Raw genomic sequence first — 15,100 nt, 5'->3', positions numbered from 1 at the left:
AGTGCAGCTAATAATTTAATCGATATTATGGCTTTACCGATAAAAATATGGCTAAATATAATTATACAAAATAATAATAATAATAATAATAATAATAATTTAAAAATATATAATAATAAAATAGGGGCATCATAGTGGCACAGTGGGTAGCACCATCACCTCACAGCAAGAAGGTCGCTGGTTCGAGCCTCGGGTCAGTTGGCATTTTTGTGTGGAGTTTGCATGTTCTCCACGGTTTTCCCCACAAGTCCAAACACATGCGCTATAGGTGAATTTGGTAGGCTAAATTGTCCGTAGTGTATATGTGTGTGAATAAGTGTGTATGTGTTTCCCAGTGATGGGTTGCAGCTGGAAGGGCATCCGCTGCATAAAACATATGCTGGATAAGTTGGCGGTTCATTCCGCTGTGGCGACCCCAGATTAATAAAGGGACTAAGACGAAAAGAAAATGAATGAATGAATGAATGAATAATAATAAAATAGGGGCATCATGGTGGCACAGTGGGTAGCACCATCGCCTCACAGCAAGAAGGTCGCTGGTACCAGCCTCGGCAGGGTCAGTTGGCATTTTTGTGTGGAGTTTGCATGTTCTCCCCGGATTTCCCCACAAGTCCAAACACATGCGCTATAGGTGAATTGGGTAAACTAAATTGTCTGTAGTGTATGTGTGTGAACGAGTGTGCATGGATGTTTCCCAGTGATGGGTTGCAACTGGAAGGGCTTCCGCTGCGTAAAACATATGCTGGATAAGTTGGCGGTTCATTCCGCTGCGAAGACCCCAGATTAATAAAGGGACTAAGCCAAAAAGAAAATGAATGAATGAATGAATGAATAATAAAATAGGAACAGTCATGTACACTGTCAATTCTCTTTGAATTATATAATTTAGAAATTATGCCATTATCGATGTGTACTAAATAAAAATGATACAAATATAAATAAATAAATAAATAAATAAGAACAGTTCTGTCCACTGTCAATTCTCTTGAAATTTAGGATTTATTTTAAATTCTCTTTGCTATTGAAATTTTTTGTTATATCACTGTATAATTTAATGTAGAGGACTAAACAAAGATAAAGATTTGTGTAAAAAGTGCAGCTAATAATCTGATGGATATTATGCATTATTTATTCATTTTCCTTTGGCTTAGTCCCTTTATTCATCAGAGGTTGCCACAGCGGAATGAACCGCTAACTTATCCAGCATATGTTTTACATAGCGGATGCCCTTCCAGCCACAACCCAGTACTGGAAATACACACTCTCATTCACACTCACACACTACGGACAATTTAATTTATTTAATTCACCTATAGCGTATGTGTTTGGACTGTGGGGGAAACCTAAGCATCTGGAGGAAACCCACACCAAATCGAGGAGAACATGGACTCCAGCGACCTTCTTGCTGTGAGTTGGCAGTGCTAACCACTGAGCCAACTTGCCAACCATAATATAATATAATATAATATAATATAATATAATATAATATAATATAATATAATATAATATAATATAATATAATATAATGTAATATAATATAATATAATATAATATAATATAATATAATATAATATAATATAATATAATATAATATAATATAAAATAATATAAAATACAATAATATTATATAATATTATATAATATAATATAAAATAATATAAAATAAAATAAAATAAAATAAAATAAAATAAAATAAAATAAAATAAAATAAAATAAAATAAAATAAAATAAAATAAATAAAATCATATAATATAAAATAATATAATAAAATATAATATAATATAATATATAAAATAATATAATATAATATAATATAATATATAATATAATATAATATAATATAATATAATATAATATAATATAATATATAAAATAATATAATATAATATAATATAATATAATATAATATAATATAATATAATATAATATAATATAAAATAATATAAAATACAATAATATTATATAATATTATATAATATAATATAAAATAAATAAAATAAAATAAAATAAAATAAAATAAAATAAAATAAAATAAAATAAATAAAATAAATAAAATCATATATAAATATAATATAATATAATATAATATAATATAATATAATATAATATAATACAATTTTAGGAACAGTTTTGTCCACCATCAATTCCCAATTTTTGAAACGATTAATCATGTTACTGTGTTTAATTTAATTGAAGTGGTTAAAAGTGCTGCTAATAATTTTAAAGATTTGATGCCTTTATCAATTAGACAGTAACGTCATTAATCATTTCAAAGATGGAGAGAATTGAAAGTTGACAGAACTATTCATTTAGTAGAACTTCTATGTTAAGCTGCTTTGACACAATCTACATTGTAAAAAAATAAAATAAAATTAGAAATAAACATGAATTGAATTGAGGGGCGTCACAGTGGCGCAGTGGGTAGCACGATCACCTCACAGCAAGAATGTCCTCCCCGTGTTCGTGTGAGCTTCCTCTGGGTACTCCGAAGATGTGGTATAGGTGAATTGCGTAAGCTAAATTGTCCGTAGTTTATGTGTGTGAATGAGTCTGTATGGGTGTTTTCCAGTGATGGGTTGCAGGTGGAAGGGCATCCGCTGCATAAAGCATATGCTGGATAAGTTGGCGGTTCATTCCACTGTGGCGACCCCAAATTAATAAAGAGACTAAGCCGATAAGAAAATGAATGACTAAACTAAATTGAACTATTCCTATTTTTTGTAGAGCCAGGGGTGAGCGGAGATTGAGCTCAGGTCGAACTCAAAACTCCCCCGCTGCGGAGGCTAAGGTCAACTTCCTGAGAGTACATTAGAAAAAAAAGATTTAGGCTTATTTTTATCTATAAAATAGAGCATATTTGAACCGTGCGAGGAAACTGGGGAGACACGGGGAGAACATGCAAACTCCACACAGAAATGCCAGATGGACCAGCGAGGACCCGATGCCATTGGTATTCTTGCTGTGAGGCAAAAGTACTAGTCACTGGGCCACTTTGTCACCCATTCTGGAAAAAGGGAAGAAGGGGAGAAGGGGGGTTTCTTTCAGACGAAGATTGTTGTAGAAAGGAAATGAAGATATATATATATATATATATATATATAGAGTGACTTGGGATCCTTTGATTGGAGGATCGTGATAAGCTAATGTGGGCCAGCAGGGTCAATCATGGGCACCCGCTCCTCTCGAAATTAGAATCTTAATTTAAATAAACTAAATTGGCCATAGTGTGTGAATGAGTGTGTATGGGTGTTTCCCATTACTGGGTTGCGGCTGGAAGGGTATACACTGCGTAAAACACATGCCAAAATAGTTGCCGATTCATTCCCCTGTGGCGATCCCTGATAATTAAGGGACTAAGCCGAAGGATAATGCATGAAAACATGAAAACAGTGTATTAGCAGATGGCAACAGTTGCTAAGGCAGGATTGGACATTAACACTTCTAAGTAGCGGCTCAATTACCATCAGGCACAATCGAGATTTGCTAAGTGTGATTAAGACCTCATAAAATCTAAAAAGAAAGGCCACCAAGCCCGCATAAACACTCTGACTCCGATACGCCACAACATGCCACCGCAAGCATCCATCATTCACACACAGGGAAGAATGTAGAATAAATATTTAGGGGCTCTGTGGAAACAAAAACGGCACGTTGCGAATTCTTCACACTGCAACGAATGCCAATTTGCGCAAACATGCCTGTCGTGAATTCCTTTTTATATGGAGGATGGTGAGGCATATGATCTGCCCACCCTCTCCAGCCCTCGCCCACCCTCCACTGCTGGCATTCGGCCAGGTGACTCTCTCTTTGTCTCACCTGATCATTGCAGACAGTTGTCAAGGCTTTCAGGTGGAATGGAGGGCTGACAACTAGCGCAAAACCACTATAATGTTTAGTGGGTCTGACTACTGTGTTTGATTGGTGTATTGGTCAAGTATTGATACCGGGTCAATGTATTGGGTGCTTTTTTTATAACATGGTGTAGATATTCTAATACAGATGGTATATATTCTGAAGTCCTGTTTAAATGAATGAGAGACAATGATCAGACTGCTACCTTATACTGCTACCTTATTTATTTATTTGTTTGTTTATTTATTAGATAGTTTGTTTATTCATTTATTGGTTTATTTATTTATTAGTTTGTTGGTTTATTTATTTATTTATTTTTATTTATTCATTTATCTTTTTAATTTAATTATTTATTTGTTCATTTATTGTTTATTTTTATTAATATTTACTTTTTTAAATGTATTTATTTATTTTAATTTATTTGCATTATTTATTTATTTATTGGTTTGTTTGTTTGTTTGTTAATAAATTTTTTATTTATTTTTATTTATTTATGTATTATTAATTTATTTTTTGATTTTTACTTATTTATTTATTTATTTATTTGTTTGTTTGTTTATTTTTTCATTTATTGTTTATTTTTATTAATTTTGTTTCAATTAATTAATTTATTTATTTTTTGCATTATTTATTTAATTATTGGTTTGTTTGTTCATAAATGTATTTATTTATTTGTATTTATTCATTTATGTATTATTGTTATTTTTTTTACTTATTTATTTATTTTTATTTATTTATATAAATGTATTATTATTATCCCAATATTGAATAATAATAATAATAATTATTATTATTATTATTATGATTTTTTAAATGATTAATATCATAATAATAATAACATGTTTTAATTACAATGCGCTTTTCTAAAACTCAAAGCGCTACAACAACAGAGAGAATAAAACAAGCAATGATATACAAGGATTCAACATAGAAAATAATAAATAATAAACACATTAGAATGATCAAGAATCTAAATGCAATATATAAAAATATTAAAAACATTCAAAAAGATGGATGCATCTAACTGACTGTAAGTGACAAAATCTGCATTGTTATGAAATAATAATAGTAATAATAATAATAATAATAATAATAATAATAATAATAATAATAATAATAATAATAACAACAACAACAACAACAACAACAATAATAATAATAATAATAATAATAATAATAATTCAGTTTTTTTCTATTCATCAAAAATGCTGACAATCTGAAACAATTTTCAAGATAATCAAAATGTTCAATGTTTTGAGCAGTAAATCTGTATATTCGAATGATTTCTGAATGATCATGTGACACTGATATCTGTAGTAAAATGCTAAAAAGATGCAAACTGAAGCCATCCTAGATGTATATGCCTTTGTTTTTGTGTTTGATTTCATAAAAACACACAGTCAGATTAATAATATCCTGGTTCCTCTTAGCTTTATATGGCAGTGAATGGTGCCCGAGATTTTAACACTCCAAACAGCGCATCTTTCCTTCATAAAAGTAATCCAAACAACTCCTAGTGGGTTGATGAATGCCTTCTGAGGTGAATGAATAAGTTTTTATAGCGCAAATATCCATATTTTTATGATAATGTGACACGATATATGTAGTAAAGATGCTAAAAGCACTAACTTAAAGTATATAACATTTACTACTTATTTTACTAATAAAAAACGCCTAAATATAAACAAACAAAACCATGTGTGTGCGAATCTAAAGATGTGAGCCAGTGTTTAGTTACTCCAGATGGTTTATATAGTGTTTCATTCAACAGTGAGATGCAGTTTCGCTCCTAAAGTTGCTCTCTTACACTTTGGCCTGATTTCTTGCACCATTACCCTCCTAGTGTTGATCCCAAAACAAAAGCTGATAAACCATCTTAACCGGAGCATACCGTTGACACTATATTAGCAAGCCATGGTGATTTTTAATGATGTACAGAGCGTGTAGTGGCAGGAATCACACGAACAAGTCACAGCTGATGTATGAGGCTGGGAGGAGCTGCAGATATGATTCAGCATTTATAATAGTCAACAAAATCATTTGACAGCCTTCTCTACCAAAACAACACACTTTGTTCTAATGGCTTATGTCATACATAAACAACATAACCTAACTGGATCTGGATTGCTATGCAGTACATAATAGGTTGCATGAAATAGCAATGCAAAGGTTAAATGTATGTCCTGTGTTATAGAGCAAAGTGCAGCATTGTATTCGTTTACACAAATGCAGCTCGTGATTGGCCGTATTTAACATCTTGGTTTACCACTCTTGTGAGTTTGGGGTGTTTATAAAGTGCATTTAGGAGGGCGATGTGCACTTAAGCCACCTATTTATAAACCTGTTGCCAGTAAAGAAGCTTTAAGGGCTCCCTTGGCTTTTCAGTCAAAATTAAAGCTTGTGGTTTTGATAGTACAAACAATGTCAAACTAGGGTAAAGGTGCAGTCATGTTATGTCAAATGTCAGCAGTATTATATCAAAACCAGCAGTTTTCACTTACTGCCCTCACATGTAAACTTTAGATTGTGCAGATTTCTGTTAGAATGGCTGGATTTTGCTGAGCAATGGTAAAGCACCTTATAGTCACGAGGGGTGTGTGGTCGAATTTGTTGTTTATGTTTGAAAGTATTAAATAAGTGTATTTTGTACCTGAATTATTCTGTAGGTCAATCAAAATCATTACTAACTACATTACTAACATTAGTGACCTTATTCTGTAGGTCAATCAAAGGCATTACTAACACCTCTGTCTGTCCAGTGATTGGGATGGAGATATACTGTAGCATTTAAAGAGCGGCCAAAGAGGGAAACAGGAAAGAGAGAGAGAGAGAATAGAGCAACCTTACAGTACTGAGTTTGTTGTTTCCCTACTAAAAAAACAGATTAAACCAGCCTAGGCTGTTTGGTTGGTTTTAGCTGGTCGACCAGCCTGGTTTTAGAGGGGTTTTGGCCACTTCCAGGCTGGATTCCAGCCATTTCCAGCCTGGTTTTAGCTGGTCAGGCTGGGAGATGACCAGCTAAAACCAGCCTGACCAGCTAAGACCAGGCTGGAAATGGCTGAAAACCAGCCTGGAAGTGGCCAAAACCCCTCTAAAACCAGGCTGGTCAACCAGCTAAAACCAGCTTAGGCTGGTTTAAGCAGTGTTTTTCAGTAGGGTTATGTTTGAAAGTAATAAATAAGTGTATTTTTTTAACCTGAATTACAGACTCTGGCTTCTGTAGGTCAATCAAAAACATTACTAACTACATTACTAACATTATTGACCTTATTCTGTAGGTCAGTCAAACGCATCACTAACACCTGTGTCTGTGCAGTGAATGGGACAGAGATATAGCATTTAAAGAGCGGCAAAAGAGGGAAACAGGAGAGAGAGCAGAGCCACTCTACAGTATCGAGTTTGTTGCTTATGAAAGTAATAAATAAGTGTAGTTTTCACCTGGATTACAGACTCTGGCTTCTGTAGTTCAATCAAAATCATTACTAACTACATTACTGACCTTATTCTGTAGGTCAATCAAAACATTACTAACACCTCTGTCTGTGCAGTTATTGGGACAGAGATATACCGTAGCATTTAAAGAGTGGCCAAAGAGGGAAACAGGAGAGAGAGAAGAGAGTGACCTGACAGTACTGAGTTTGTTGTTTAAGTAATAAATAAGTGTATTTTTTACCTGAATTACAGACCCTGCCTTCTGTAGGTCAATCGAAAACATTACTTACTACATTACTAGCATTATTAACCTTATTCTGTAGGTCAGTCAAAAACATTACTAACACCTGTGTCTGTGCAGTGATTGGGACGGAGATATAGCATTTAAAGAGCGGCTAAAGAGGGTAAAAGGAGAGAGAGAGAGAGAGAGAGAGAGAGAGAGAGAGAGAGAGAGAGAGAGAATAGAGCAACCTTACAGTACTGAGTTTATTGTTTACGTTTAAAATGAATAAATTAGTGTATTTTTTGGAATGAAAATCACCCAAAAATGTAAAGTATCCCATAATTTATGCACACTTAAGCCATCCTAGATGTATATGCCCTTGTTTTGTTTCTTTTCATAAATAGAACTGTCATATTAATAATATCCTGTTTTTTCTTAGCTTTATAATAGTAGTGGATGGTGCCCGAGATTTTGACACTCCAAAAAGCCCATCCATCATTCATAAAAGCAATCCAAACAACTTCAGTGGGTTAATGAATGCCTTCTGAAACGAAGTAATAGGGTTTTTTAGGACAAATATTCATATTTTAACTCTAGAAACTATTATTAATTGTCTTCTGGTATCCGCCACATATGTTCATACATAAACATTTAGACATATGTATGTATAAAATATATTATATAATATAAAAAAATATATATTACATTACTTCATAATGCTTTTATTATTCCAGTGGGGTCATATAGTTTATTTTTATGATGGATCAATGCACTTTTTGAACCTTCAAATACCTGGGCACCATTCACTGCCATTACTAATCTGGGAAGAGACAAGATTCTTTAAAAATAACTCTTATTCTGTTCCTTTAAAAAAGAAACGCATAAATACTAAGGACAATTCAGGAATGAGTATATTATGATGCAATTTAAATTTTGCCTCTAAGACTGACCCCTCTTTAGTCTAAATATACAGTAGTCAACATTGTCAGTGGATCAAAAATGCTTTTAAAAATGTCCTAAGACAAGAAGGGTCATATTGAATAGTCTTGTAGTGGTAATATGGGTTTTGATCCACTTCAAATGTTGACTATGTATACTTCATATTATTTTTATATTTTCTTGCTTTTGATTACTTCTATTGGCCTCATACTGTAAGTTGCTTTGGATAAAAGCATCTGCCGAATGTATGGAGCTAATAATGTGACAAAACTATTTAAATTTGAATTGTGTTAATTTTAATTATTGACACTTGTTATTTAATAATATTGAATCTCATTTACCCTGTAAAAGAGATTTGAATTAGATATTTTTATTGGACAATATTTTAATATATAATTATATCATTCTTTAATTTTTTTTTTTTATTATATTTTTTAATATTGATCATTTAAATATTTATTCAACAGATTTTTTAAGGCAGATTTTATAGACGTTTATGTTCAAACTAGAGATTTTGTTGTTGTTGTTGTTGTTGTTGTTGTTGTTGTTGTTGTTGTTGTTGTTGTTGTTGTTGATGTTGTTCTGAATTTTTAAACTGCAGATATCCAGTTTATAAAAATACAGTTTCAAGTTTTCAAGATGAAGAAGAAATTCTGAACATCAAATTCAATATTCTAAAAATCGAAACGCAGTAATTTGTATTGCGTAGAAAGTAGGTCAGAGGTCATCCACAGGAAACACAGGGATACGGTTAACAATGTGTTTTGTATTGTTTTTTAATCCTTATTTATTATCTCTACATAAATACAGAGCAAGTCAAAATTATTAACCCTCCTAAGAAATTTCAATTCTTTCAAAATATTTCCCAAGTGCTGCTTAAGATTTTTCAACACTTTTTTTAAACATATAGTAAAAGTTTTTAATAACTTTCAAAATAACTTTAATAACTTTTGCAAAATACAAGTATTTAGCTTAAAGTGCAATTAAAAAACTTAATTAATTTAAAAAACTTAACTTAATTAATTACAAGAAGATTAATTACCTGAACTGAACAATTGAGGTTTACTAGACAAGCCTTTGGATAACAGTGCCCAGCAGCCACACACCATCATAAGACGTTAATATTAGGTTAAATTTAGATCTTGACGTCAGGTGACCAAAATTCAATGTCTAGCCAGCATCTAAGGACAACGTTATTTTGTTTTCCCATAACGACATCAAATTACGTTGCTATTTGGTTGATTTTAGGTTGAGTTGGAAAGTGACCAAAATCCAACGTCTGATGGATGTCACAGTGGCAACGTCCACACAACGTCAGGGTGTAACATGATTAGACGTTGATATTTGGTTGATCTTACAATAGGTTGATTTTAGGTTGGACATTAGACATTGATGTCGGCCTGACGTTGGGTTCTGACATCAAATCGATTTTCATTTCCAAACAAAATCCAACGTCCCCGGGACACCGGGGTATGCCGGGGTACAACGTCAATATAACGTCATGTTGACATCCTGTGCCTGCAGGGTGGTTTATTTTGAAGCCAATCAAATTATTATTATTATTATTATTATTATTATTATTATTATTATTATTATTATTATTATTATTATTATTATTATTATTATTATTATTATTATTATTTTATTAATAATATTTTTTAATGCTTTATTACAGCTAAACTAATAAAAATACGACTTTCTCCAAAAGAAAAAATATTAAAAGGAGATGCTGTCAAAATTTCCTTGCTCTGTTAAACACCACATGGGAAATATTTTTAAAGAATACAAATTTCACTGCACAGCTAATCATTTTGACTTTCAACTTTAAGTGCATTCTGTTGAAGAACACTGAATAAAAGTCAGATATGCTAATCAATATATTTTTTCTACACCAGTGCTTCCCAATCATGCTCCTGAAGGCACAGCAACAGTACATATTTTGGATGTCTCTCAGATCCGTCTCTCTATCTGACCCATTAACTTCAGGTTTTGGAGTTTCTTATTGTGTCCTGATGAATGTGTGCTGTTGGTGTGCCGTCAGAAACAGGGTTGGGAAACATTGTCATCTACATCTCTAACAGTGTACCTGTGTCCTGTTGAAGGCCACGCGAGCGAACACGGCCTGTGAGATTCCTGCCCTCTTCAGCTCGTCTCTCACCCACTGGTAGATGTCGACGGAGACCTCTGCATTGGAGGACACCTGCGCCTCCAGCGGTTTGTTGAGCGCGCGGTTGACCGGCGGGTGGTTCAGATACTGCTGGCTCAGAGACTGCTGCGCCAGGAGACGGTTGACGGCGTACTGCTGGTTGAGGATCTGGGCCATGACGATCTGCTGGTTCACCAGTTGAGGGCTGATGGGGGTGGACACCAGGCCCGGGTGCAGGCCGGGCAGCTGCGCTCGGCCAGGGGCTTGGCTGGTGTGGGATACGGGCAGGGGGGACGGGGCCTGCTCTGCTGTGCTGCCCGGGATGGGCTGCTGGCTGAAGCTGAGGTGATTGGTTCCCGGTGGAGAAAGATCTGACAGACCGTCCATCTCAGCTACAGGGGGACACAAAGATGATGGAGAATGTCAATCAAAAGAGTTCAGACGGGTTTAAATAACCTTCACAATTTCAAAATGAGATTCTGTAGTGCTTTTTTATTATATTACTAATATTAAGGTCTTTAGGGTACACATTTGTACAGTTAAAATTTAATTTTGTACCTTGTAAGGTAATGTGAGGTACACATCTAAAATTTTTAGGAATTAATATGTCCACTACCTGACAAATGTCTTGTTTCCTATGCAAGTTTGAGGAATAGTAAATAATAACTTGACTTGTAGTTGATCATTTGGTATCAGAAGTGGCTTATATGAAAGGCAAAGGCCTCTAGATTACGCTTATTTGACCAAAATAAAATATGATCATGCCTTGATTTTTAATGATTTAATTAGGACAGTAAGGTCTGACTTTGCTTAGACTAAAGTCTTGTCACTGAACAGAAATAATGTCCAGTACAGAATATAAAGTCATGGTGCAGTGGAAACAGAATGAATATTGTGTCTGACTCCATCATGAGCTTGGAGGACTGCATCCATACATCTCTGCAATGACTCAAATCACTTATTAATAAAGTCATCTGGAATGGCAAAGAAAGCGGTCTTGCAGGACTTCCAGAGTTCATCAACATTCTTTGGAATTCATCTTCAATGCCTCCTCCTTCATCTTACCCCAGACATGCTCAATAATGTCCATGTCTGGTGACTGGGCTGGCCAATCCTGGAGCACATTGATCTTCTTTGCTTTCAGGAACTTTGATGTGGAAGCTGAAGTATGAGAAGGAGCGCTATCCTGCTGAAGAATTTGCCCTCTCCTGTGGTTTGGAATATAATGGGCAGCACAAATGTCTTGATAGCTCAGGCTGTTGATGTTGCCATCTACTCTGCAGATCTCTCACATGCCCCATATTGATTGTAACCCCAAACCATGATTTTTCCTTCACCAAACTTGACTGATTTCTATGAGATTCTTGGGTTCATGAGGGTTCCAATAGGTCTTTTGCAGTATTTGTGATGATTGGGATGCAGTTCAACAGACGATTAATTAGAAAAATTCTGCCACTTTTCCAAATGATCAACTAGAAGTCAAGGTATTATTTGTGGCTCTTAGAACTGGGATCGATGACAAGACTTTTGTCAGGTACTGTTACCTTTAAGGGTCTGTTAGGAACACAAATGTACCTTTTAAAAGGTACCACCCCAGTGACAGATTTTGAACCTTTATTTCTGAGAGTGGATGAAGGAAACAAACCAACAAATATACTTCTAAAAATCTGCCTGACAATTATAAATGGGAAAAATCTTTATAAGTGTCCATATAAATGCATCAAATTATATCACACAATTGCAAAAAAAATACTTAATGTGTAAGCTTTTGTTGACAAATTCTGAAATGTCCTCATTCTGGAAACTGACTTCAATTTATAAATATATCTAATGTTTTGAACCCACTCATTTATTTAAAACTTTAATATCAATATAAACAAATTCACTTAGTGGCATGTAGAACAGGCCTTTCTCTATTAAGTTAACAATGTTTCAGGTAATTATTGATGTAAACAGTCATTAATAGAGAACACGACGAGTGCTTTTCTCTTTTTCTCGTCAATGATGTGTTGATTGAATCATATTATAATAACCACAAAACAGAAAGCAGCAGGTTTATTAGGTCTAATGTGAGAAAAGGTATTTTGAAACAAATATATATAGTATAGCCGGTTTCATTCATGCAAATTAACAATGTTTACATAAATGCCTCACAAGAGGAGTATACAATTTATTACTTTCAAAAATAAACAAATTAAATGTGTATTAAAAAAAAAATTGTGTATTAAAAAAAAAAAAAAAAAAAAAAAAAAAAAATATATATATATATATATATATATACATATATAAAAATGTGTGTGTGTGTGTGTGTGTGTGTGTGTGTGTGTGTGTGTGTGTGTGTGTGTGTGTGTGTGTGTGTGTATAATGCGTAATGTGATGCATTTCAAAGTGAAATCCTTTTGTTTTATTCGTTCTCTGGTATATTTGTCTATATGGAAATTACAGCTCAGGTGATTCTCAAAAAACTATTTTATTCCAATCCAATCCATTCCAATTGCAAAAGCATCAACTAATTTTACAGTCCACCTTGGTATTGTAAACAAAAATATTAGAAGATGCAAATCAGGTACTGCATTTTATTAAAAAATTACAAACTATTTTTTTTATTTTACCAAAATAACCTGTGAATTGTTCACAAAGTAGCCAGGCACACATTAAAGGGCATCTATTTTACCCCTTTTACCCCTGTCTCCAGAATGTGTATGTAAAGTTTCAGCTTAAAATACCCTTCAGATAATTTATTATACAATGTAGAATCTGCACATTTTGGTATCTGATGACAATGTAGCTGTTTTTGTAGCCTGGGCTTTAAATGCAAATGAGCTGCTTCTCCCCTGTCAGTTTCTCATGCATTACGTCAGATAAACAGCCGTCAGTGATAGAGACAGACTTGGATGAAGCTGCAATAAGGTGACTTCTATTAGATTTTCACTGACGGACCAAATTTAGCCTTGTTTTCGCCAAGATGACTATACGTTTAGACGTCTATTAGACATATATTAGATATCTTTTAAAAAATAAAAAATGCTTATATATATATATATATATATATATATATATATATATATATATATATATATATATATATATATATATATTTACAGTTCTTCCCACAGGCTTGAAATATCCTTGCGGTGGTAGCTGGATTGAAACATAGCTTTTACTCACAGCACATAAATTGTTAACTATATTCGTCAAACAAAACATAATTCGATTTTTAGCGCTATTTTTATTATTATCTGTTTTAAACTTTAGATTTTCAATGGGTTAAAGTTAATAAAAGATTTGAAATAAATACATTTAAAAATCCCCTATTTCTCTATTATGCTATTCAAGAGCCATGTGCACTCACTGACAGGTCACAATCCGCTTCTCTCTGTTTCTCATTCAAGTTCGGGTTTCTTTATTGGCATGACATTTTGTACAGTATTGCCAAAGCATTTTAGATGTATAAAATATGTAATATATTAACATCATCAAATTAATAAAATATACAGCAAATGAGAAATAGATGACAGAAAAAAAGGAAAAAAAAACAAACAATATCTCTAAAAATGATATAATTACAAGAACAAGAATAAGACGAATGAGTTGATCAAATGGTGTACAAATATTCTGCAGCCAATTTAGATGTAATTTCGTCCTCTCAGAGTATTTAGTAAAGTTTTTCTGAGTCATTTAGATTAAAGAATTAATTATTTAATGTCAGTATAAAACTAACGAAGACAAAAGTAAAACCCAATCCCGAACATTTTAGTAGATTTAGAAACAACGGCCTGACGCAAATAGGTGTGCACCTCTGTGGGTCTGCAGAGCATGTGAGACTGTCTGTGGAAGTGTTGACAGTTCACGCGCGCACAGAACGAGCAGAATGAAATGGGTAAAGGAGAGAGGATTTTCCATTACTTAATCGCTCGCGGATGTTTGTTTATATTTGGCGGATACAAAACAAATTGTAAAAGGATGATAATAATGATGCTAAAAATGTGTCACTAAATATACTTGGGTGGCCGTTAATATACCTTTCTTTTTATATTGACCTTAAAATTGTAATGACTTTCTCCAGAAGAAAAAATATTACAAGAAATACCGTGAAAAATTCCTTCCTCTGTTAAACATCATTTGGAAAATATTAAAATATATATAAATAAAATCACAGCAGGGCTAATAACTCTGACTTCAACTGTATATATATCAAATTATTATTTAAAAAATTGAACTGGACAACTGCTCATGCTAACATTTGCAAAGAAAACTATTAATAGCCCTATCCTATCTCTATGTTGACCAAAAAGTTAATCTATATAAGACGCTGACATTACAAGAGTAACCCAACACAACCTCTCTAATATAATGGGGCACAGTGTGTGACCTGTATCTGCATAAATTGGCAGCACCAGAAATTAGTTTATAATGTCCATGGCCAAATCATGTGAGCAATAACAACAAGGCTGTGTGGGCGCGCAGTGCTGAAGCAGCGAGCTGGACGTCTTCACATGCACACAGAG

At 33.3% G+C, this 15,100-nt stretch overlaps 1 protein-coding gene across 4 annotated transcripts in view; it reads right to left on the bottom strand.

Moving 5' to 3' along the window:
- Positions 1 to 15,100, bottom strand: part of LOC130242856 (DNA-binding protein SATB1) — a 128,722-nt gene that overhangs the window by 57,854 nt on the left and 55,768 nt on the right. For all 4 annotated transcript variants that reach the window (XM_056474794.1, XM_056474793.1, XM_056474796.1 and 1 more), the window contains one exon: positions 10,533 to 10,984. In XM_056474794.1, the coding sequence (XP_056330769.1) occupies positions 10,533 to 10,984 (452 nt within the window). The remainder of the gene's footprint in view (positions 1 to 10,532; positions 10,985 to 15,100) is intronic.

Source organism: Danio aesculapii, chromosome 16, assembly GCF_903798145.1.
Source record: "Danio aesculapii chromosome 16, fDanAes4.1, whole genome shotgun sequence".
In the NCBI taxonomy this organism is placed as follows: domain Eukaryota; kingdom Metazoa; phylum Chordata; class Actinopteri; order Cypriniformes; family Danionidae; genus Danio; species Danio aesculapii.
The sequence above is the reverse complement of the archived record's forward strand: the minus strand, read 5'-3'. Positions and strand labels throughout refer to the sequence as shown.